The sequence below is a fragment of the Oncorhynchus mykiss genome, chromosome 28 (genome assembly GCF_057628025.1).
Source record: "Oncorhynchus mykiss isolate SJ-2025 chromosome 28, ASM5762802v1, whole genome shotgun sequence".
Taxonomy (NCBI): domain Eukaryota; kingdom Metazoa; phylum Chordata; class Actinopteri; order Salmoniformes; family Salmonidae; genus Oncorhynchus; species Oncorhynchus mykiss.
This window is the reverse complement of record NC_143049.1, coordinates 42722722-42749163: the sequence shown is the minus strand read 5'-3', so window position 1 is coordinate 42749163 and position 26442 is coordinate 42722722. Positions and strand designations below refer to the sequence as shown.

The window sequence follows — 26442 nt, the reverse complement described above, 5'->3', positions numbered from 1 at the left end:
AGGGAGGAGAGCAGGAGAAGAGGAGGGAGGAGTAGAGGAGGGAGGTGGAGAAGAAGAAGAGGAGGGAGGGGAAGAGGAGGGAGGAGTAGAGGAGGGGGGAGTAGAGGAGGGAGGTGGAGAAGAAGAAGAGGAGGGAGGGGAAGAGGAGGGAGGTGGAGAAGAAAAAGAAGAGGAGGGTGGAGAAGAGAAGGGAGGAGAGCAGGAGAAGAGGAGGGAGGAGTAGAGGAGGGAGGTGGAGAAGAAGAAGAGGAGGGAGGGGAAGAGGAGGGAGGAGTAGAGGAGGGAGGTGGAGAAGAAGAAGAGGAGGGAGGGGAAGAGGAGGGAGGAGTAGAGGAGGGAGGAGTAGAGGAGGGAGGAGTAGAGGAGGGAGGGGAAGAGGAGGGAGGTGGAGAAGAGAAGGGAGGAGTAGAGGAGGGAGGAGTAGAGGAGGGAGGAGTAGAGGAGGGAGGAGTAGAGGAGGGAGGAGTAGAGGAGTAGAGGAGTAGAGGAGGGAGGAGTAGAGGAGTAGAGGAGGGAGGAGTAGAGGAGTAGAGGAGGGAGGAGTAGAGGAGTAGAGGAGGGAGGAGTAGAGGAGGGAGGAGTAGAGGAGTAGAGGAGTAGAGGAGGGAGGAGTAGAGGAGTAGAGGAGGGAGGAGTAGAGGAGTAGAGGAGGGAGGAGTAGAGGAGTAGAGGAGGGAGGAGTAGAGGAGTAGAGGAGTAGAGGAGGGAGGAGTAGAGGAGTAGAGGAGGGAGGAGTAGAGGAGTAGAGGAGGGAGGAGTAGAGGAGGGCGGAGTAGAGGAGGGAGGAGGGAGGAGTAGAGGAGTAGAGGAGGGAGGAGTAGAGGAGTAGAGGAGGGAGGAGGGAGGAGTAGAGGAGTAGAGGAGGGAGGAGTAGAGGAGTAGAGGAGTAGAGGAGGGAGGAGTAGAGGAGTAGAGGAGGGAGGAGTAGAGGAGTAGAGGAGGGAGGAGTAGAGGAGTAGAGGAGGGAGGAGTAGAGGAGTAGAGGAGGGAGGAGTAGAGGAGGGAGGAGTAGAGGAGGGAGGAGGGAGGAGTAGAGGAGTAGAGGAGGGAGGAGTAGAGGAGTAGAGGAGGGAGGAGGGAGGAGTAGAGGAGTAGAGGAGTAGAGGAGGGAGGAGTAGAGGAGTAGAGGAGGGAGGAGTAGAGGAGTAGAGGAGTAGAGGAGGGAGGAGTAGAGGAGTAGAGGAGGGAGGAGTAGAGGAGTAGAGGAGGGAGGAGTAGAGGAGTAGAGGAGTAGAGGAGTAGAGGAGGGAGGAGTAGAGGAGGGAGGACCCTCTTCTGTCTCGGCACCCGGGAATGTCGGTGTGCCTTTTTCAGTTTTTTTAAATGTAATTTTAAATAGTGTTTTTTCTATTTCCATTATGTTCCTTTGTTTGGTCGTTACGGTAACCCCCCCCCCCACCCCCCACCACAGCCTGCCGTCAGAGACCCAATGCCTGCCATCCTGCTGGGCTAGTGGGGTGAGGTGAGCAGGGTAGCTGGACTGAGAGCTGTCTAGGTTCTCGAGGTCTGGAGCCATACCCAGTGTGGCCTGCAGGTTGGAGGCTTCTGTAGAGTGAGCTCAGCCTGGGGCTGGCTGGCTGGCTGGCTGGCTGGCTGGCTGGCTGGCTGGCTGGCTGGCTGGCTGGCTGAGGGCCTCTGAAACTGTGGCCCCAGGGCTGGACCAGGAAGGAGCCGCTCGGTGTAGCTGAAACTGTGGCCCCAGGGCTGGACCAGGAGGCTAGGGGTCTGTAGCTGTGGCCCAGGTGATGGCCCAGGAGGCTAGGAGTCTGTAGCTGTGGCCCAGGTGATGGCCCAGGAGGCTAGGAGTCTGTAGCTGTGGCCCAGGTGCTGGACCAGGAGGCTAGGAGTCTGTAGCTGTGGCCCAGGTGCTGGACCAGGAGGCTAGGGGTCTGTAGCTGTGGCCCAGGGCTGACCCAGGAGGCTAGGAGTCTGTAGCTGTGGCCCCAGATGCTGGACCAGGAGGCTCTGAGTCTGTAGCTATGGCCCAGGGCTGAGATTAGTGGCCATGCTGTCATCTGTTAGCAGGGTAGTAGTTGGGATCCAGGTAGTTATATCCAGGGGTCTGAGCCAGACAGTAGTCCCTGTCTAGGAAGGTCTCATGGTGATGGACAGGCTCCAGATGGTGGCTGGGCAGGTGGCTCTCTGTCTTGTACAGGCTGGAGGAGGTAAACACAGGGGAAATACAAGGTTAATGGATTGGGAAAAGGATTCCACACAGTTGTGGCCAAATATATTGACACCCTTGTACTTCTCTTAAATAATTCCCAATTTCTTCAATAGTAAGTTGGTCACCTTGCTATCGGTCCTTTTTATTTTTTGTAAACTCTATTTTTCTAAATTAAAATTGTAAACTTAAAGACAAATGGCACGGACAAATGTAGTGGCACCGCAGAGCTGGTACTTGATCAAGGGAACTGCAGACAAATTATTCTTGTAGCAATGAGCACTTTTCTTTTGGACATTTGTCCCACTCTTCAGCAGCAAACAAAAAACTAATTATTCCAACGTTAGAGGGGTGCCCTCCACCAACTGCTGTTGTCAGATCTTGTCATAAGTTATGAATGTGATTCAGATCAGGATTCTTCGCTGGCCACACCAGAACAGTCCAGCGACTCTTCTTAATCATTCTCTGTTCAACCAAGTGTCTAAAACTGTGTCTCTGTTGAAGGTTGTGGGTCTTCCAGTAGGAGGACACCCTCAAACACATAAACGTCCCTTTATCAGGACCCAGTCTTTCAAAGATAATTCGTAAAAATCCAAATAACTTCACAGATCTTCATTGTAAAGGGTTTAAACACTGTTTCCCAATGCTTGTTCAATGAACCATAAACAATTAATGAACATGCACCTGTGGAACGGTCGTTAAGACACTAACAGCTCACAGACGGTAGGCAATTAAGGTCACAGTTATGAAAACTTAGGACACCAAAGAGGCCTTTCTACTCACTCTGAAAAACACCAAACGAAAAATGCCCAGGGTCTCATCTGTGTGAATGTGCCTTAGGCATGCTGCAAGGAGGCATGAGGACTGCAGATGTGGCCAGGGCAATAAATTGCAATGTCCGTACTGTGAGACGCCTAAGACAGCGCTACAGGGAGACAGGACGGACAGCTGATCGTCCTCTCAGTGGCAGACCACGTGTAACAACACCTGCACAGGATCGGTACATCCGAACATCACACCTGCGGGACAGGTACAGGATGGCAACAACAACTGCCCGAGTTACACCAGGAACGCACAATCCCTCCATCAGTGCTCAGACTGTCTGCAATAGGCTGAGAGAGGCTGGACTGAGGGCTTGTAGGCCTGTTGTAAGGCAGGTCCTCACCAGACATCAACGACAACAATGTTGCCTACGGGCACAAACCCACCTTCGCTGAACCAGACAGGACTGTCAAGAAGTGCTCTTCACTGATGAGTCGCGGTTTTGTCCCACCAGGGGTGATGGTCGGATTCGCGTTTATCGTTGAAGGAATGAGCGTTACACCGAGGCCTGTACTCTGGAGCGGGATCGATTTGGAGGTGGAGGGTCCGTCATGGTCTGGGGCGGTGTGTCACAGCATCATCGGACTGAGCTTGTTGTCATTGCAGGCAATCTCAACGCTGTGCATTACAGGGAAGACCTCCCCCTCCCTCATGTGGTACCCTTCCTGCAGGCTCATCCTGACATGACCCTCCAGCATGACAATGCCACCAGCCATACTGGTGATTTTTACCCCCCCCCCTCCCCCCTTTGTTCAGGGAGACATTATTCCATTTCTGTTAGTCACATGTCTGTGGAACTTGTTCAGTTTATGTCTCAGTTGTTGAATCTTGTTATGATCATACAAATATTTACGCATGTTAAGTTTGCTGAAAATAAACACAGTTGACAGTGAGAGGACGTTTCTTTTAATGCTGAGTTTAGAAGCACCCAGGAATGGTTCAAGAAGAAATGCTGGACTGTTCTGAAATTAATAGAGAACTATTTAAGAAAAATGCAACAGGGGGTGGCAATATATTTGGCTGCAACTGTTAAGTAGTATAGAAGACAAAACGTCAACACTATAACACATTTATTGTACCGTGGTGGGGGAAAAACAGAGGAATTATGGGTTAATACACAACGATGAAACAGTTAACACAGAGATCAACAGCATACGCAACAAGCCTGCTATGCCGGCGTAGGAAGCTACGAGGGGACTTACTTCCTGTCTTGCACAGGCTGGAGGTGGGAACAGGGTTCAGACATGTCAATCATGGCAACTGAAAACTGGCAACTTGATGCACATGCATCAATGAACTAACTCAAAATGTGAAAATAAACTTTTCCTGCATCTTAGCCGCATTTTTTTATTTTTTTTACTGGTGTAAACTGGTATTATTGTTATGTCCCACACAATGTATTTGTACATGTGTTTTCAAAATAGTTTTAACACGTTTCAAGCATACTGAACAGAGCCCGAGCCAAATACGTTGACACACGCATCAATGAAACTGAAGTTGTCTACTGCACCAGGAACAAAACTATTAAGATGCAGGCAGGGTATATAATGGGAGTTAAACCTCTCCGTTTAACTCCATTTAAAAATCATTAGCCTACTGAACAGAGCCCCAGCCAGGCAGGACTCACCAGTCGGAGCAGTTGGAACAGAAGTCCACAGCGTTGTCTGAGGGACAGTCCTGACAATGCCACCGCACGCCCTGGATGGGCTCCACACCACACACGTCACACTGCAGAGAGAAACATTAGCAAGTCTCAGATGATTAAAAAAAAATACTTGTCAAACCACATTATACTAAGGAGAGAGAGTTAGCTAGCTAGCACACATTATACTAAGGAGAGAGAGTTAGCTAGCACACATTACACTAAGGAGAGAGTTAGCTAGCTAGCACACATTATACTAAGGCGAGAGTTAGCTAGCTAGCACACATTATACTAAGGAGAGAGAGTTAGCTAGCACACATTACACTAAGGAGAGAGTTAGCTAGCACACATTACACTAAGGAGAGAGTTAGCTAGCTAGCACACATTATACTAAGGAGAGCGAGTTAGCTAGCACACATTACACTAAGGAGAGAGAGTTAGCTAGCACACATTACACTAAGGAGAGAGTTAGCTAGCTAGCACACATTATACTAAGGAGAGAGTTAGCTAGCTAGCACACATTATACTAAGGAGAGAGTTAGCTAGCTAGCACACATTATACTAAGGAGAGAGAGTTAGCTAGCACACATTACACTAAGGAGAGAGTTAGCTAGCTAGCACACATTATACTAAGGAGAGAGTTAGCTAGCTAGCACACATTATACTAAGGAGAGAGAGTTAGCTAGCACACATTACACTAAGGAGAGAGAGTTAGCTAGCACACATTACACTAAGGAGAGAGAGTTAGCTAGCACACATTACACTAAGGAGAGAGAGTTAGCTAGCTAAGGACACAGACAGAGTTACACTAGGGCGTTGGGCCACCACCAGAACAGATTCAACACACCTCGGTATAGATTCTACAGGTGTCTTGATAGGGTGTTGGGTCACCACCAGAACAGATTCAACACACCTCGGTATAGATTCTACAGGTGTCTTGATAGGGCGTTGGGCCACCACCAGAACAGATTCAACACACCTCGGTATAGATTCTACAGGTGTCTTGATAGGGTGTTGGGTCACCACCAGAACAGATTCAACACACCTCGGTATAGATTCTACAGGTGTCTGGAACTCTATTGGAGGGATGTGACACCGTTCTGCCGTGGAGAAATTCCATCATTTGGTGTTTTGTTGATGGTGGTGGAAAACACTGTCTCAAGTGTTCAATTGGATTGAGTTCTTTGAGTCAGTGACCACTGGTGCCCTGTGGATGGGGGCCGTTGTCATCCTAGAAGAGACCACTCCCATCTGGATAGAACTGCTTCGCCATAAGGTCGAAGGTGATCACTCACAACGGCTGTGAATTTACTGGCGTTTCCCTTGCCCTCTAAGGGGTTGAGTGGACCTGAACCACGGCAGGAAAACGCACCTCACACCATAACAGAGCCATCAGAACCCTCATTTACTCAAGTGTTTCCTTTACTCTGGCAGGTACCTGTACATTCCAGCGGACAGCAGAGACACGTGGGTAGATAATCAGTAGATATAGCTTGAAGCCCGTATGAAAGCCGATTAACCACTACCTTGTATCCATGGTGCAATGCCAATGGTGGTGTGGGTATGTTGTATCCATGGTGATGTGTGTACCTTGTATCCATGGTGATGTGTGTACCTTGTATCCATGGTGATGTGTGTACCTTGTATCCACGGTGATGTGTGTACCTAGTATCCACGGTGACGTGTGTACCTAGTATCCACGGTGATGTGTGTACCTTGTATCCATGGTGATGTGTGTACCTTGTATCCACGGTGATGTGTGTACCTTGTATCCACGGTGATGTGTGTACCTTGTATCCACGGTGACGTGTGTACCTTGTATCCACGGTGATGTGTGTACCTTGTATCCACGGTGATGTGTGTACCTTGTATCCACGGTGATGTGTGTACCTTGTATCCACGGTGATGTGTGTACCTTGTATCCACGGTGACGTGTGTACCTTGTATCCACGGTGATGTGTGTACCTTGTATCCACGGCGGTGTGTGTACCTTGTATCCACGGTGATGTGTGTACCTTGTATCCGTGGTGCAGGGCCATGCTACTCTCAGCCTGGATCTCCTGCAGTTTGTGTTTCTTCATTCTCTTCAGCTCCAGAAGCTCCTTGTACTCCGGCAGGTGTCTCAACTCCACAGGTACACCCTCCTCATCCTGGAGAAACACACACACACACACGAAAACACACACACACAAAGTATCACAGACTAACACTTACAGTGAGGTTTCTAAGGAGCATGCAGACCCTGTAACCGATAAAGTCTGACTCCTTGTAGTGACATTCCTTTACCACTAGAAAGGCACAGCCTTGTCAGACCCCCCCTTCAAGATAACCAGCTGTCATTCTGACTGCAACATTCTTTGCAAGGTAAAGCTCCGCCTGATCTCAGCTCACTGGTCACCATAGCAACACCCACCTGTAGCACGCGCTCCAGCAGGTATATTTCACTGGTCACCCCCAAAACCAATTCCTTCTTTGGCTGCATTTCGTTCCAGTTCTCTGCTGCCAATGACTGGAACTAATTGCAAAAATCACTGAAGCTGGAGACTCGTATCTCCCTCAATAACTTTAAGCACCAAATCAAATCAAATCAAATTTTATTTGTCACATACACATGGTTAGCAGATGTTAATGCGAGTGTAGCGAAATGCTTGTGCTTCTAGTTCCGACAATGCAGTAATAACCAACAAGTAATCTAACTAACAATTCCAAAACTACTGTCTTGTACACAGTGTAAGGGGATAAAGAATATGTACATAAGGATATATGAATGAGTGATGGTACAGAGCAGCATAGGCAAGATACAGTAGATGGTATCGAGTACAGTATGTACAAATGAGATGAGTATGTAAACAAAGTGGCATAGTTTAAAGTGGCTAGTGATACATGTATTACATAAGGATACAGTCGATGATATAGAGTACAGTATATACGTATGCATATGAGATGAATAATGTAGGGTAAGTAACATTATATAAGGTAGCATTGTTTAAAGTGGCTAGTGATATATTTACATCATTTCCCATCAATTCCCATTATTAAAGTGGCTGGAGTTGAGTCAGTGTCAGTGTGTTGGCAGCAGCCACTCAATGTTAGTGGTGGCTGTTTAACAGTCTGATGGCCTTGAGATAGAAGCTGTTTTTCAGTCTCTCGGTCCCAGCTTTGATGCACCTGTACTGACCTCGCCTTCTGGATGATAGCGGGGTGAACAGGCAGTGGCTCGGGTGGTTGATGTCCTTGATGATCTTTATGGCCTTCCTGTGACATCGGGTGGTGTAGGTGTCCTGGAGGGCAGGTAGTTTGCCCCCGGTGATGCGTTGTGCAGACCTCACCACCCTCTGGAGAGCCTTACGGTTGAGGGCGGAGCAGTTGCCGTACCAGGCGGTGATACAGCCCGCCAGGATGCTCTCGATTGTGCATCTGTAGAAGTTTGTGAGTGCTTTTGGTGACAAGCCAAATTTCTTCAGCCTCCTGAGGTTGAAGAGGCGCTGCTGCGCCTTCTTCACAATGCTGTCTGTGTGAGTGGACCAATTCAGTTTGTCTGTGATGTGTATGCCGAGGAACTTAAAACTTGCTACCCTCTCCACTACTGTTCCATCGATGTGGATAGGGGGGTGTTCCCTCTGCTGTTTCCTGAAGTCCACAATCATCTCCTTAGTTTTGTTGACGTTGAGTGTGAGGTTATTTTCCTGACACCACACTCCGAGGGCCCTCACCTCCTCCCTGTAGGCCGTCTCGTCGTTGTTGGTAATCAAGCCTACCACTGTTGTGTCGTCCGCAAACTTGATGATTGAGTTGGAGGCGTGCGTGGCCACGCAGTCGTGGGTGAACAGGGAGTACAGGAGAGGGCTCAGAACGCACCCTTGTGGGGCCCCAGTGTTGAGGATCAGCGGGGAGGAGATGTTGTTGCCTACCCTCACCACCTGGGGGCGGCCCGTCAGGAAGTCCAGTACCCAGTTGCACAGGGCGGGGTCGAGACCCAGGGTCTCGAGCTTGATGACGAGCTTGGAGGGTACTATGGTGTTGAATGCCGAGCTGTAGTCAATGAACAGCATTCTCACATAGGTATTCCTCTTGTCCAGATGGGTTAGGGCGGTGTGCAGTGTGGTTGAGATTGCATCGTCTGTGGACCTATTTGGGCGGTAAGCAAATTGGAGTGGGTCTAGGGTGTCAGGTAGGGTGGAGGTGATATGGTCCTTGACTAGTCTCTCAAAGCACTTCATGATGACGGAAGTGAGTGCTACGGGGCGGTAGTCGTTTAGCTCAGTTACCTTAGCTTTCTTGGGAACAGGAACAATGGTGGCCCTCTTGAAGCATGTGGGAACAGCAGACTGGTATAGGGATTGATTGAATATGTCCGTAAACACACCGGCCAGCTGGTCTGCGCATGCTCTGAGGGCGCGGCTGGGGATGCCGTCTGGGCCTGCAGCCTTGCGAGGGTTAACACGTTTAAATGTCTTACTCACCTCGGCTGCAGTGAAGGAGAGACCGCATGTTTTCGTTGCCGGCCGTGTCAGTGGCACTGTATTGTCCTCAAAGCGGGCAGAGCAGCTGTCAGAGCAGCTCACAGATCACTGCACCTGCACATAGCCCATCTGTAAATAGCCCAACCAACTACCCCATCCCCATACAGTATTTATTTATTTATCTTGCTCCTTTGCACCCCAGTATCTCTACTTGCACATTCATCTTCTGCACATCTATCACTCCACTGTTTAAATTGTAATTACTTCGCCACTACAACCTATTTATTGCCTTACCTCCCTAATCTTACCTCATTTGCATACACTGTACATATTTTTTTTTCTCTATTGTGTTATTGACTGTACGTTTGTTTATGTGTAACTCTGTTGTTGTTTTTTATTTATTTTAATTTTTACCCCTTTTTCTCCCCAATGTCGTGGTATCCAATTGTTTAGTGGCTACTATCTTGTCTCATTGCTACAACTCCCGTACGGGCTCGGGAGAGACGAAGGTTGAAAGCCATGCGTCCTCCGATACACAACCCAACCAAGCCGCACTGCTTCTTAACACAGCGTGCATCCAACCCGGAAGCCAGCCGCACCAATGTGTCGGAGGAAACACCGTGCACCTGGCGACCTTGGTTAGCGCGCACTGCGCCTGGCCTGCCATAGCAGTCGCTGGTGTGCGATGAGACAAGAATATCCCTACCGGCCAATGGGCGCGAACCCAGAGTCTCTGGTGGCACAGCTGGCGCTGCAGTACAGCGCCCTTAACCATTCTCAACTGGTCTACCTGGTTAAATAAAGGTGAAATAAACTAAAAATTCTAACAGTCTAATAAATACATGTGACATAAGCTTTCGCAAAAATAATAATTTGGTTGTGTTTATGAAGGTCTTAGGTAGTATTAGACTACGCATTGTCTGTCTTTTTCAATAGCATTTATGACTTTATGTTACTGTAGGCTATATGTAAAAACGATGAAACACAACATGTCTGGAAACAGAATGTGTCTGTTTCCAGGCAGTGCCTTCTCGCTTCTTTATCATCAAAACAGTGGTAACACAGGGAGAAAGGTGTCCCCTACATGTCAAAACAGAGTGTCCCCTACATGTCAAAACAGAGTGTCCCCTACATGTCAAAACAGAGTGTCCCCTAAATGTCAAAACAGAGTGTCCCCTAAATGTCAAAACAGAGTGTCCCCTACATGTCAAAACAGAGGTAACAGATGGAGAAAGGTGTCCCCTACATGTCTGACCAGAAGCTCGCCATACACACGCTCTTTCACCGAATGCTCCACAGACATACAGGATTGAAATTAATGCTTCCAATTTATCAACAGACAGTGTCTCCTTGCTCCTTGTGCATCTCAGCCCCAGTACAGTCCCTGATTCCAGACAGTGTCTCCTTGAGTGTCTCAGCCCCAGTATCTGATCCCAGGCACTGCCATCTCACCATTTCATTTGGTAGAGCTCAGTGCGCACCGTTCTGGCTTTTTTGCCCATAGGCCTCGGCGGCGTAGGGTCATGGGCCTCGGCGGCGTAGGGTCATAGGCCACGGCGGCGTAGGGTCTTAGGCCTCGGCGGCATAGGGTCTTAGGCCTTTGAGGTTCAGGCTGAGGCTCAGAATCAGAAGTATGATCAGAGATGTCATGAATCCTTTCATCCATCTGAGTTGTTGTCATTCAGCATGTGCATCCATTCCTCTTGGTCTTCCTGCCTTTGTAAATTCCACATGCTCCCACGGTGTACTCCAAGCAGGCCAGAGTAGACTGATAAAACAGCTTGGATTAGGTGGACTGGGATTAGGGATTAGATGACCCTGTTCTTTATTCACAATCAGTGATTATATAATTATGTATTGTTCACTTCCCCTCGGCATCAACTCACCCATTCTCCCCCTTTCTACCGTCATACTTTACTTAATCTGCTGTTATATGTTTTGGTATAGTTTAGGTTCAGTTTTGGTATGGTTTAGGTTCAGTTTAGGTTCAGTTTTGGTGTAGTTTAGGTTCAGTTTTGGTGTAGTTTAGGTTCAGTTTTGGTACAGTTTAGGTTCAGTTTTGGTATAGTTTAGGTTCAGTTTTGGTATGGTTTAGGTTCAGTTTAGGTTCAGTTTTGGTACAGTTTAGGTTCAGTTTTGGTACAGTTTAGGTTCAGTTTTGGTATAGTTTAGGTTCAGTTTTGGTGTAGTTTAGGTTCAGTTTTGGTATGGTTTAGGTTCAGTTTAGGTTCAGTTTTGGTGTAGTTTAGGTTCAGTTTTGGTGTAGTTTAGGTTCAGTTTTGGTACAGTTTAGGTTCAGTTTTGGTATAGTTTAGGTTCAGTTTTGGTATGGTTTAGGTTCAGTTTAGGTTCAGTTTTGGTACAGTTTAGGTTCAGTTTTGGTACAGTTTAGGTTCAGTTTTGGTATAGTTTAGGTTCAGTTTTGGTGTAGTTTAGGTTCAGTTTTGGTATGGTTTAGGTTCAGTTTAGGTTCAGTTTTGGTACAGTTTAGGTTCAGTTTAGGTATGGTTTAGGTTCAGTTTAGGTTCAGTTTTGGTACAGTTTAGGTTCAGTTTAGGTATAGTTCAGGTTCAGTTTTGGTATGGTTTAGGTTCAGTTCAGGTTCAGTTTTGGTACAGTTTAGGTTCAGTTTAGGTATAGTTCAGGTTCAGTTTTGGTATGGTTTAGGTTCAGTTTAGGTTCAGTTTTGGTGTAGTTTAGGTTCAGTTTTGGTATGGTTTAGGTTCAGTTTAGGTTCAGTTTTGGTACAGTTTAGGTTCAGTTTTGGTATAGTTCAGGTTCAGTTTTGGTATGGTTTAGGTTCAGTTTAGGTTCAGTTTTGGTGTAGTTTAGGTTCAGTTTTGGTATGGTTTAGGTTCAGTTTAGGTTCAGTTTTGGTACAGTTTAGGTTCAGTTTTGGTATAGTTCAGGTTCAGTTTTGGTATGGTTTAGGTTCAGTTTAGGTTCAGTTTTGGTATAGTTTAGGTTCAGTTTTGGTATAGTTCAGGTTCAGTTTTGGTATGGTTTAGGTTCAGTTTAGGTTCAGTTTTGGTACAGTTTAGGTTCAGTTTTGGTGTAGTTTAGGTTCAGTTTTGGTATGGTTTAGGTTCAGTTTAGGTTCAGTTTTGGTACAGTTTAGGTTCAGTTTTGGTATAGTTCAGGTTCAGTTTTGGTATGGTTTAGGTTCAGTTTAGGTTCAGTTTTGGTACAGTTTAGGTTCAGTTTTGGTGTAGTTTAGGTTCAGTTTTGGTATGGTTTAGGTTCAGTTTAGGTTCAGTTTTGGTACAGTTTAGGTTCAGTTTTGGTATAGTTCAGGTTCAGTTTTGGTATGGTTTAGGTTCAGTTTAGGTTCAGTTTTGGTGTAGTTTAGGTTCCGTTTTGGTACAGTTTAGGTTCAGTTTTGGTATAGTTTAGGTTCAGTTTTGGTATAGTTTAGGTTCAGTTTTGGTATAGTTTAGGTTCGACAGATTTAGACAGTGTGTCATATAGACTGATTTAGACAGTGTGTTTTATAGACTGATTTAGACAGTGTGTTATATAGACTGATTTAGACAGTGTGTTATATAGACTGATTTAGACAGTGTGTTATATAGACTGATTTAGACAGTGTGTTATATAGACAGTGTGTTATATAGACTGATTTAGACAGTGTGTCATATAGACTGATTTAGACAGTGTGTTACATAGACTGATTCAGACAGTGTGTCTTATAGACTGATTTAGACAGTGTGTTATATAGACTGATTTAGACTGTGTGTTATTTAGACTGATTTAGACAGTGTGTCATATAGACAGTGTGTTATATAGACAGTGTGTTATATAGACTGATTTAGGCAGTGTGTCATATAGACTGATTTAGACAGTGTGTTATATAGACTGATTTAGACTGTGTGTCATATAGACAGTGTGTTATATAGACTGATTTAGGCAGTGTGTTATATAGACTGATTTAGACAGTGTGTCATATAGACTGATTTAGACAGTGTGTCATATAGACTGATTTAGACAGTGTGTCATATAGACTGATTTAGACAATGTGTTACATAGACTGATTCAGACAGTGTGTCATATAGACTGATTTAGACAGTGTGGTATATAGACAGTGTGTTATATAGACTGATTTAGACAGTGTGTTATATAGACAGTGTGGTTATATAGACTGATTTAGACAATGTGTTACATAGACTGATTCAGACAGTGTATCATATAGACTGATTTAGACAGTGTGGTACATAGACAGTGTGTTATATAGACTGATTTAGACTGTGTGTTATATAGACTGATTTAGACAGTGTGTCATATAGACTGATTTAGACAATGTGTTACATAGACTGATTCAGACAGTGTGTCATATAGACTGATTTAGACAGTGTGGTATATAGACAGTGTGTTATATAGACTGATTTAGACAGTGTGTTATATAGACAGTGTGGTTATATAGACTGATTTAGACAATGTGTTACATAGACTGATTCAGACAGTGTGTCATATAGACTGATTTAGACAGTGTGGTATATAGACAGTGTGTTATATAGACTGATTTAGACAGTGTGTTATATAGACAGTGTGGTTATATAGACTGATTTAGACTCTGTTTTATAGACTGATTTAGACAGTGTGTCATATAGACTGATTTAGACAGTGTGTCATATAGACTGATTCAGACAGTGTGTTATATAGACTGATTTAGACAGTGTGTTATATAAACTGATTTAGACAGTGTGTTATGGTTTAGGTTCAGTTTAGGTTCAGTTTTGGTGTAGTTTAGGTTCCGTTTTGGTACAGTTTAGGTTCAGTTTTGGTATAGTTTAGGTTCAGTTTTGGTATAGTTTAGGTTCAGTTTTGGTATAGTTTAGGTTCGACAGATTTAGACAGTGTGTCATATAGACTGATTTAGACAGTGTGTCATATAGACTGATTTAGACAGTGTGTTTTATAGACTGATTTAGACAGTGTGTTATATAGACTGATTTAGACAGTGTGTTATATAGACTGATTTAGACAGTGTGTTATATAGACTGATTTAGACAGTGTGTTATATAGACAGTGTGTTATATAGACTGATTTAGACAGTGTGTCATATAGACTGATTTAGACAGTGTGTTACATAGACTGATTCAGACAGTGTGTCTTATAGACTGATTTAGACAGTGTGTTATATAGACTGATTTAGACTGTGTGTTATTTGGACTGATTTAGACAGTGTGTCATATAGACAGTGTGTTATATAGACAGTGTGTTATATAGACTGATTTAGGCAGTGTGTCATATAGACTGATTTAGACAGTGTGTTATATAGACTGATTTAGACTGTGTGTCATATAGACAGTGTGTTATATAGACTGATTTAGGCAGTGTGTTATATAGACTGATTTAGACAGTGTGTCATATAGACTGATTTAGACAGTGTGTCATATAGACTGATTTAGACAGTGTGTCATATAGACTGATTTAGACAATGTGTTACATAGACTGATTCAGACAGTGTGTCATATAGACTGATTTAGACAGTGTGTCATATAGACTGATTTAGACAGTGTGGTATATAGACAGTGTGTTATATAGACTGATTTAGACAGTGTGTTATATAGACAGTGTGGTTATATAGACTGATTTAGACAATGTGTTACATAGACTGATTCAGACAGTGTATCATATAGACTGATTTAGACAGTGTGGTACATAGACAGTGTGTTATATAGACTGATTTAGACTGTGTGTTATATAGACTGATTTAGACAGTGTGTCATATAGACTGATTTAGACAATGTGTTACATAGACTGATTCAGACAGTGTGTCATATAGACTGATTTAGACAGTGTGGTATATAGACAGTGTGTTTTATAGACTGATTTAGACAGTGTGTTATATAGACAGTGTGGTTATATAGACTGATTTAGACAATGTGTTACATAGACTGATTCAGACAGTGTGTCATATAGACTGATTTAGACAGTGTGGTATATAGACAGTGTGTTATATAGACTGATTTAGACAGTGTGTTATATAGACAGTGTGGTTATATAGACTGATTTAGACTCTGTTTTATAGACTGATTTAGACAGTGTGTCATATAGACTGATTTAGACAGTGTGTCATATAGACTGATTCAGACAGTGTGTTATATAGACTGATTTAGACAGTGTGTTATATAAACTGATTTAGACAGTGTGTTATATAGACTGATTTAGACAGTGTGTTATATAGACTGACTTAGACAGTGTGTTATATAGACAGTGTGTTATATAGACTGATTTAGACAGTGTGTTATATAGACTGATTTAGACAGTGTGTTATATAGACTGATTTAGACAGTGTGTCATAAAGACTGATTTAGACAGTGTGTTATATAGACAGTGTGTCATATAGACTGATTTAGACAGTGTGTTATATAGACTGATTTAGACAGTGTGTCATAAAGACTGATTTAGACAGTGTGTTATATAGACAGTGTGTCATATAGACTGATTTAGACAGTGTGTTATATAGACAGTGTGTTATATAAACTGATTTAGACAGTGTGTCATATAGACTGATTTAGACAGTGTGTCATATAGACTGATTTAGACAGTGTGTCATAAAGACTGATTTAGACAGTGTGTTATATAGACTGATTTAGACAGTGTGTTTTATAGACTGATTTAGACAGTGTGTCATAAAGACTGATTTAGACAGTGTGTTATATAAACTGATTTAGACAGTGTGTCATATAGACTGATTTAGACAGTGTGTCATATAGACTGATTTAGACAGTGTGTCATAAAGACTGATTTAGACAGTGTGTTATATAGACTGATTTAGACAGTGTGTTATATAGACTGATTTAGACAGTGTGTTTTATAGACTGATTTAGACAGTGTGTTTTATAGACTGATTTAGACAGTGTGTCATATAGACTGATTTAGACAGTGTGTTATATAGACAGTGTGTCATATAGACTGATTTAGACAGTGTGTTATATAGACAGTGTGTCATATAAACTGATTTAGACAGTGTGTCATATAGACTGATTTAGACAGTGTGTCATATAGACTGATTTAGACAGTGTGTCATATAGACTGATTTAGACAGTGTGTCATATAGACTGATTTGACAGTGTGTCATATAGACTGATTTAGACAGTGTGTCATATCGACTGATTTAGACAGTGTGTCATATAGACTGATTTAGACAGTGTGGTTTTTAGACTGATTTAGACAGTGTGTCATATAGACTGATTTAGACAGTGTGTCATATCGACTGATTTAGACAGTGTGTCATATAGACTGATTTAGACAGTGTGGTTTTTAGACTGATTTAGACAGTGTGTCATATAGACAGTGTGTTATATAGACTGATTTAGACAGTGTGTCATATAGACAGTGTGTCATATAGACTGATTTAGACAGTGTGTCATATAGACTGATTCAGACAGTGTGGTCATATAGACTGATTTAGACAGTGTGTTTTATAGACTGATTTAGACAGTGTGTTATATAGACAGTGTGTTATATAGACTGATTTAGACAGTGTGTTATATAGACTGATTTAGACAGTGTGTCATATAGACTGATTTAGACAGCGTGTCATATAGACTGATTCAGACAGTGTGTCATATAGACAGTGTGTTATATAGACAGTGTGTTATATAGACTGATTTAGACAGTGTGTTATATAGACTGATTTAGACAGTGTGTCATATAGACTGATTTAGACAGTGTGTTTTATAGACTGATTTAGACAGTGTGTCATATAGACTGATTCAGACAGTGTGTTATATAGACTGATTGAGGTGGGCATTACTTTAAAACAATGAGAGTAATAAAACAATGAGCAGTCAAAATGATTAACGGTTCTAGTGTTAACTCTGCTTGTTTCACTGAATGACAGGGTGTACATCTGAGCTTTGCTGCTGACGCACTTTGACAGCACATGTCTGTGTGTGTGTGCGTGTGCGTGTGCGTGTGTGTGTGTGTGTGTGTGTGTGTGTGTGTGTGTCTGTGTGTGTGTGTGTCTGTGTGTGTGTGTGTGTGTGTGTGTCTGTGTGTGTGTGTGTGTATGTGTGTGTGTGTGTGTATGTGTGTGTGTGTGTGTGTGTGTGTGTCTGTGTGTGTGTGTGTCTGTGTGTGTGTGTGTGTGTGTGTGTGTGTGTGTGTGTGTGTGTCTGTGTGTCTGTGTGTGTGTGTGTGTGTGTGTGTGTGTGTGTGTGTGTGTGTGTCTGTGTTTGTGTGTGTGTCTGTGTGTGTGTGTGTGTGTGTGTGTCTCTCAGCAGGGAACAGTGACTATTCGTTTCTTAAAGGTTGCACACATCAGAGAGGGAGAGAGAGAGGGGGAGGGGGGGGGGGGGGGGGGGAGGGAGAAAGAGAGAGAGGGGGAGGGAGGGAGGGAGGGAGGGAAATGTCAGATCTAGCATCTTGGGGGAAGGGAGGGAGGGAGCGAGAAAGAGAGAGAGTGACAGATGAGAGGGAGGGAGGGAGGGAGGGAGGGAGGGAGGGAGGGAGGGAGGGAGGGAGGGAGGGAGGGAGGGAGGGAGGGAGGGAGGGAGGGAGGGAGGGAGAGACAGATGAGAGGGAGAGAGAGGGAGGGAGGGAGCAAGAGAGACAGATGAGAGATAGGGAGAGAGAGACAGATGAGGGGGAGGGAGGGAACGAGAGAAAGACAGATGAGAGGGAGAGAGGGAGCGAGAGAGACAGATGAGAGGGAGAGAGAGGGAGGGAGGGAGGGAGATAGAGAGAGACAGATGAGAGGGAGAGAGAGGGAGGGAGGGAGCGAGAGAGGGAGAGAGAGAGGGAGGGAGGAGAGAGAAGAGGAGAGGGAGAGAGAAGAGGAGGGAGAGAGAGACAGAAGAGATGGAGAGAGAGAGGGAGGGAGACAGATGAGAGGGAGAGAGAGGGAGGGAGGGAGCGAGAGAAAGACAGATGAGAGGGAGAGAGAGGGAGGGAGGGAACGAGAGAGACAGAAGAGATGGAGAGAGAGAGGGAGGGAGACAGATGAGAGGGAGAGAGAGGGAGGGAGGAAACGAGAGAAAGACAGATGAGAGAGTGTGAGAAAGAGTGACAGATGAGAGGGAGAGAGAGAGAGATGGAGAGGAAGATAGACTGCAGAGTAGAGATGTAGTGTGGTCAGTATGTGGTACCGTGTGGTCAGTGTGTCGTACCGTGTCGTCTCCATCGGGGTCCTGCAGGGAGCTGTAGTAGGCCGCTCTCTCATCCTCTTCTTCCATAAAGACGGGAGGCTCATATGACGTCAGGAAGGTAGACGGTCGGTACAGGTGCTTGTTCAGGTGGTGCTGCCTCTTATTGGACACCTACAGACAACAACAACATTATCAACAACATCATTACCTATTACTAGCCTGTTCAACCTCTCTTTCGTATCGTCTGAGATTCCCAAAGATTGGAAAGCTGCCACGGTCATCTCCCTCTTCAAAGGGGGAGACACTCTAGACCCAAACTGCTACAGAACTATATCTATCCTACCCTGCCTTTCTAAGGTCTTCGAAAGCCAAGTTAACAAACAGATTAACGACCACTTCGAATCCCACCGTACCTTCTCCACTATGCAATCTGGTTTCCGAGCTGGTCGTGGGTGCACCTCTGCCATGCTCAAGGTCCTAAACAATATCATAACCGCCATCGATAAAAGATAGTACTGTGCAGCCATCTTCATCGACCTGGCCAAGGCTTTCGACTCTTGTCAATCACCGCATTCTTATTGGCAGAATAAACAGCCTTGGTATCTCAAATGACTGCCTCGCCTAGTTCACCAACTACTTCTCAGATTGAGTTCAGTGTGTCAAATCGGAGGGCCTGTTGTCCAGACCTCTGGCAGTATCTATGGGGGTGCCACAGGGTTCAATTCTTGGACCGACTCTTTTCTCTGTATACATCAATGATGTCGCTCTTGCTGCTGGTGAGTCTCTGATCCACCTCTACGCAGACGACACCATTCTGTATACCTCTGGCCCTTCATTGGACACTGTGTTAACGAGCTTCAATGCCATACAACTCTCCTTCCGTGGCATCCAACTGCATGCTCTTCAACCGATCACTGCCCACACCCTACCGCCCGTCCAGCATCACTACTCTGGATGGTTCTGACTTGTGAATATGTGGACAACTACAAATACCTAGGTGTCTGGTTAGACTGTAAACTCTCCTTCCAGACTCACATTAAGCATCTCCAATCCAAAATTAAATCTAGAATCGGCTCCCTATTTCGCAACAAAGCATCCTTCACTCATGCTGCCAAACTTACCTTCGTAAAACTGACTATCCTACCGATCCTCGACTCCGGCGATGTCATTTACAAATTAGCCTCCAACACTCTACTCAGCAAATTGGATGCAATCTATCACAGTGCAATCCATTTTATCACCAAAGCCCCATATACTACCCACCACTGCGACCTGTACGCTCTCGTTGGCTGGCCCTCGCTTCATACTCGTCGCCAAACCCACTGGCTCCAGGTCATCTACAAGCCTCTGCTAGGTAAAGCCCAGCTCACTGGTCACCATAACAGCACCAACCCGTAGCACGCGCTCCAGCAGGTATATCTCACTGGTCACCCCTAAAGCTAGCACTTCCTTTGGCCACCTTTCCTTCCAGTTCTCTGCTGCCAATGACTGGAACGAACTGCAAAAATCCCTGAAGCTGGAGACTCATATCTCGCTCACTAGCTTTAAGCACCAGCTGTCAGAGCAGCTCACAGATCACTGCACCTGTACATCTGTTAACAGCCCATCTATCTACCTACCTCATCCCCATACTGTATTTATTTATCTTGCTCCTTTGCACCCCAGTATCTCTACTTGCACATTCATCTTCTGCACATCAATCACTCTAGTATTAATACTAAATTGTAATGATTTTGTCACTATGGCCTATTTATTGCCTTACCTCCCTTATCTTACCTCATTTGCTCACACTGTATATAGACTTCTTCTATTGTATTATTGACTGTATGTTTTGTTTACTCCATGTGTAACTCTGTGTTGTTGTCTGTTCACACTGCTTTGCTTTATCTTGGCCAGGTCGCAGTTGGAAATGAGAACTTGTTCTCAACTGGCCTAGCTGGTTAAATAAAGGTGAAATAAATACAAATTAAAAACATCATCATCATCATCAACACCATCATCATCAACAACACCATCATCATCAACACCATCATCATCATCAACAACACCATCATCATCAACACCATCATCATCATCAACACCATCATCATCAACAACACCATCATCATCATCAACACCATCATCATCATCATCAACACCATCATCATCATCAACACCATCATCATCATCAACACCATCATCAACAACACCAACATCATCATCATCAACACCATCATCATCAACAACACCATCATCATCATCAACACCATCATCATCATCATCAACAACAACATCATCATCATCATCAACATCATCATCATCAACAACAACATCATCATCATCAACAGCAGCATCATCATCATCATCATCATCATCATCATCAACAACACCATCATCATCAACACCATCATCATCAACAGCATCATCATCAACACCATCATCATCAACAACACCATCATCATCATCATCAACACCATCATCAACAACAACAACAGCAGCATCATCATCAACACCATCATCAACAACAACACCATCATCATCAACACCATCATCAACACCATCATCAACACCATCATCAACAACAACAACAACATCATCATCATCAACAACAACACCATCATCAACACCATCATCATCAACAACAACACCATCATCATCAACACCATCATCAACACCATCATCAACAACAACAACAACATCATCATCATCATCATCATCATCAACACCATCATCAACACCATCATCATCAACAACAACACCATCATCATCAACATCATCATCAACACCATCATCAACAACAACACCATCATCATCAACACCATCATCAACAACAACAACAGCAGCATCATCATCAACACCATCATCATCAACAACAACAACAACACCATCATCAACAACAACACCATCATCATCAACACCAACAACAACACCATCATCAACACCATCATCATCATCATCAACACCATCATCAACAACAACACCATCATCATCAACACCATCATCAACAACAACAACAGCAGCATCATCATCAACACCATCATCATCAACAACAACAACAACACCATCATCAACAACAACACCATCATCATCAACACCATCATCATCATCATCAACACCATCATCATCATCAACACCATCATCATCATCAACACCATCATCATCAACAACACCATCATCATCATCATCAACACCATCATCAACAACAACACCATCATCATCAACACCATCATCAACACCATCATCAACAACAACAACAACACCATCATCATCAACACCATCATCAACAACAACAACAGCAGCATCATCATCAACACCATCATCATCAACAACAACAACAACACCATCATCAACACCATCATCATCATCATCAACACCATCATCAACAACAACACCATCATCAACACCATCATCAACACCATCATCAACACCATCATCAACACCATCATCAACACCATCATCAACAACAACACCATCATCATCAACATCAACACCATCATCAACAACAACACCATCATCATCATCATCAACACCATCATCAACAACAACACCATCATCATCATCATCAACACCATCATCATCATCATCAACACCATCATCATCATCATCAACACCATCATCATCAACAACACCATCATCATCAACACCATCATCATCATCATCAACACCATCATCATCATCAACAACACCATCATCATCATCAACACCATCATCAACAACAACACCATCATCAACAACAACAACATCATCATCATCATCAACAACAACACCATCATCATCATCAACAACACCATCATCATCATCAACACCATCATCAACAACAACACCATCATCAACAACAACAACATCATCATCATCATCATCAACAACACCATCATCATCATCAACAACAACACCATCATCATCATCACCATCATCATCATCATCATCAACAACACCATCATCATCATCACCATCATCATCATCATCATCAACAACACCATCATCATCAACACCATCATCATCATCATCATCAACAACACCATCATCAACAGCAGCATCATCATCACCATCAACACCATCATCAACAACAACACCATCATCAACAACAACAACATCATCATCATCATCATCAACAACACCATCATCATCATCAACAACAACACCATCATCATCATCATCACCATCATCATCATCATCATCAACAACACCATCATCATCATCACCATCATCATCATCATCATCAACAACACCATCATCATCATCATCATCAACAACACCATCATCATCAACAGCAGCATCATCATCACCATCATCAACAACAACAACAGCAGATTGCTTCTTGTTCCTGTTTGACTTCGTTATTGAACTAAACATACTTGCAGTGAACCCCACCTCTGACACCAACTTCCCGGCAGCCAGAGGGGGGGGGGGGGGGGGGGGGTGGGGGGGGGGGTAAAACTGATGTCACAGGGGTCTTCAAACCTCTCTGTGATGAGGCAGACTTAGACTGGCCTCATCGCCATGTTTAAAATGTATTTCAGGAAGTTATTATCGACGATGCTGATGCTATACGTACTGTATGTACGTATAGCCATGTCCCAGTTTTAGATGTCCCTGACCTTAATAGTTTGCTAGCGAGTTGGTTGCTCCGGTTTTAAGCCAGGTGTGGTGAGTTAAATAACTAGCGTGTCGTTCCCCCATGTTTTCCCTCTCCCCGAGTAGTAGATCTAATCCATGTAACTCTGTCTTTTAAAATAAAGTGGACATGACTAAATATGGTCATTTTTAAAACTATTGAATGTAATTAACTGAAATTTGACATGGTCCTCCATTGCAATTTGGGGTGTTCTGTACGTACGGGCAGTTGATTTAACCTGTCCTGGTAGACTCTCTTTAGTCCCAGTAAAGGGGGAACGTTGTGGATACAGCTGGAAAAGGAGTAAATCCCTAGTTATGCTGTTTAGCATTTAGGCCGTAGTTTTAGCTGCAGTAGAAACCCTATTGAGAGGCTGAGCTATAGACTCGCCGACATCTGTACATTTTTTGTGAGTTTTCATATCCTGAATGTTTCTGCTATGGACAAATGTTTGAGACAAGACGTGTATCTTGAAATCCTGCATCGTATTGTGTCTGTATAATCACCTCCCTTAGCTACCCAGGATCCTCTACTCTATTCTCCTCGTCCCCCCCCTCCCTTAGCTACCCAGGGTCCTCTACTCTACTCACCTCGCCCCCCCCCCCCCCTCCCTTAGCTACCCAGGGTCCTCTACTCTACTCTCCTCGTTCCCACCTATCACCTCCCTTAGCTACCCAGGATCCTCTACTCTACTCTCCTCGTTCCCACCTATCACCTCCCTTAGCTACCCAGGGTCCTCTATTCTACTCTCCTCGTTCCCACCTATCACCTCCCTTAGCTACCCAGGGTCCTCTACTCTACTCTCCTCGTTCCCACCTATCACCTCCCTTAGCTACCCAGGGTCCTCTACTCTACTCTCCTCGTTCCCACCTATCACCTCCCTTAGCTACCCAGGGTCCTCTACTCTACTCTACTCGTCCCCCCCCCCCTCCCTTAGCTACCCAGGGTCCTCTACTCTACTCTCCTCGTTCCCACCTATCACCTCCCTTAGCTACCCAGGGTCCTCTACTCTACTCTCCTCGTTCCCACCTATCACCTCCCTTAGCTACCCAGGGTCCTCTACTCTACTCGTCCCCCCCCCCTCCCTTAGCTACCCTGGGTCCTCTACTCTACTCTCCTCGTTCCCACCTATCACCTCCCTTAGCTACCCAGGGTCCTCTACTCTACTCTCCTCGTTCCCACCTATCACCTCCCTTAGCTACCCAGGGTCCTCTACTCTACTCTCCTCGTTCCCACCTATCACCTCCCTTAGCTACCCAGGGTCCTCTACTCTACTCTACTCGTCCCCCCCCTCCCTTAGCTACCCAGGGTCCTCTACTCTACTCTCCTCGTTCCCACCTATCACCTCCCTTAGCTACCCAGGGTCCTCTACTCTACTCTCCTCGTTCCCACCTATCACCTCCCTTAGCTACCCAGGGTCCTCTATTCTACTCTCCTCGTTCCCACCTATCACCTCCCTTAGCTACCCAGGGTCCTCTACTCTACTCTCCTCGTTCCCACCTATCACCTCCCTTAGCTACCCAGGGTCCTCTATTCTACTCTCCTCGTTCCCACCTATCACCTCCCTTAGCTACCCAGGGTCCTTTACTCTACTCGTCCCCCCCCCTCCCTTAGCTACCCAGGGTCCTCTATTCTACTCTCCTCGTTCCCACCTATCACCTCCTTTAGCTACCCAGGGTCCTCTACTCTACTCTACTCGTCCCCCCCCCTCCCTTAGCTACCCAGGGTCCTCTACTCTACTCTCCTCGTTCCCACCTATCACCTCCCTTAGCTACCCAGGGTCCTCTACTCTACTCTCCTCGTTCCCACCTATCACCTCCCTTAGCTACCCAGGGTCCTCTATTCTACTCTCCTCGTTCCCACCTATCACCTCCCTTAGCTACCCAGGGTCCTCTACTCTACTCTACTCGTCCCCCCCCCCTCCCTTAGCTACCCAGGGTCCTCTACTCTACTCTCCTCGTTCCCACCTATCACCTCCCTTAGCTACCCAGGGTCCTCTACTCTACTCTCCTCGTTCCCACCTATCACCTCCCTTAGCTACCCAGGGTCCTCTACTCTACTCTACTCGTCCCCCCCCCTCCCTTAGCTACCCAGGGTCCTCTACTCTACTCTCCTCGTTCCCACCTATCACCTCCCTTAGCTACCCAGGGTCCTCTACTCTACTCTCATCGTTCCCACCTATCACCTCCCTTAGCTACCCAGGGTCCTCTACTCTACTCTCCTCGTTCCCACCTATCACCTCCCTTAGCTACCCAGGGTCCTCTATTCTACTCTCCTCGTTCCCACCTATCACCTCCCTTAGCTACCCAGGGTCCTCTACTCTACTCTCATCGTTCCCACCTATCACCTCCCTTAGCTACCCAGGGTCCTCTACTCTACTCTCCTCGTTCCCACCTATCACCTCCCTTAGCTACCCAGGGTCCTCTATTCTACTCTCCTCGTTCCCACCTATCACCTCCCTTAGCTACCCAGGGTCCTCTACTCTACTCTCCTCGTTCCCACCCATCACCTCCCTTAGCTACCCAGGGTCCTCTACTCTACTCTCCTCGTTCCCACCTATCACCTCCCTTAGCTACCCAGGGTCCTCTACTCTACTCTCCTCGTTCCCACCTATCACCTCCCTTAGCTACCCAGGGTCCTCTACTCTACTCTCCTCGTCCCCCCCCCCTCCCTTAGCTACCCAGGGTCCTCTACTCTACTCTCCTCGTTCCCACCTATCACCTCCCTTAGCTACCCAGGGTCCTCTACTCTACTCTCCTCGTTCCCACCCATCACCTCCGTTAGCTACCCAGGGTCCTCTACTCTACTCGGGGACCCCCCTTCCCCCTCCCTTAGCTACCCTAGGTCCTCTACTCTACTCTACTCGGGGACCCCCCTCTCCCCTCCCTTAGCTACCCTGGGTCCTCTACTCTACTCTCATCGTTCCCACCTATCACCTCCCTTAGCTACCCAGGGTCCTCTACTCTACTCTCCTCGTTCCCACCTATCACCTCCCTTAGCTACCCAGGGTCCTCTATTCTACTCTCCTCGTTCCCACCTATCACCTCCCTTAGCTACCCAGGAGCCTCTACTCTACTCTCCTCGTCCCCCCCCCCCCTCCCTTAGCTACCCAGGGTCCTCTACTCTACTCTCCTCGTTCCCACCTATCACCTCCCTTAGCTACCCAGGGTCCTCTACTCTACTCTCCTCGTTCCCACCCATCACCTCCCTTAGCTACCCAGGGTCCTCTACTCTACTCTCCTCGTTCCCACCTATCACCTCCCTTAGCTACCCAGGGTCCTCTACTCTACTCTCCTCGTTCCCACCTATCACCTCCCTTAGCTACCCAGGGTCCTCTACTCTACTCTCCTCGTCCCCCCCCCCCCCTCCCTTAGCTACCCAGGGTCCTCTACTCTACTCTCCTCGTTCCCACCTATCACCTCCCTTAGCTACCCAGGGTCCTCTACTCTACTCTCCTCGTTCCCACCCATCACCTCCGTTAGCTACCCAGGGTCCTCTACTCTACTCGGGGACCCCCCTTCCCCCTCCCTTAGCTACCCTAGGTCCTCTACTCTACTCTACTCGGGGACCCCCCTCTCCCCTCCCTTAGCTACCCTGGGTCCTCTACTCTACTCTACTCTCCTCGGGGACCCCCCCCCTCCCTTAGCTACCCTGGGTCCTCT

General features: G+C 45.6%; 1 protein-coding gene across 3 annotated transcripts in view; it reads right to left on the bottom strand.

Annotated features, from left to right (window-relative positions):
• Positions 1-1365: 1365 nt before the first annotated feature.
• Positions 1366-26442, bottom strand: part of LOC110509155 (uncharacterized) — a 50184-nt gene continuing 25107 nt past the window's right edge. For all 3 annotated transcript variants that reach the window (XM_090226036.1, XM_090226038.1, XM_090226037.1), the window contains exons 9-12: positions 18208-18357; positions 6644-6778; positions 4614-4714; positions 1366-2156 (exon numbers count right to left, since the gene is read on the bottom strand). In XM_090226036.1, the coding sequence (XP_090082162.1) occupies positions 2012-2156; positions 4614-4714; positions 6644-6778; positions 18208-18357 (531 nt within the window). In that variant the 3' untranslated portion in view covers positions 1366-2011. The remainder of the gene's footprint in view (positions 2157-4613; positions 4715-6643; positions 6779-18207; positions 18358-26442) is intronic.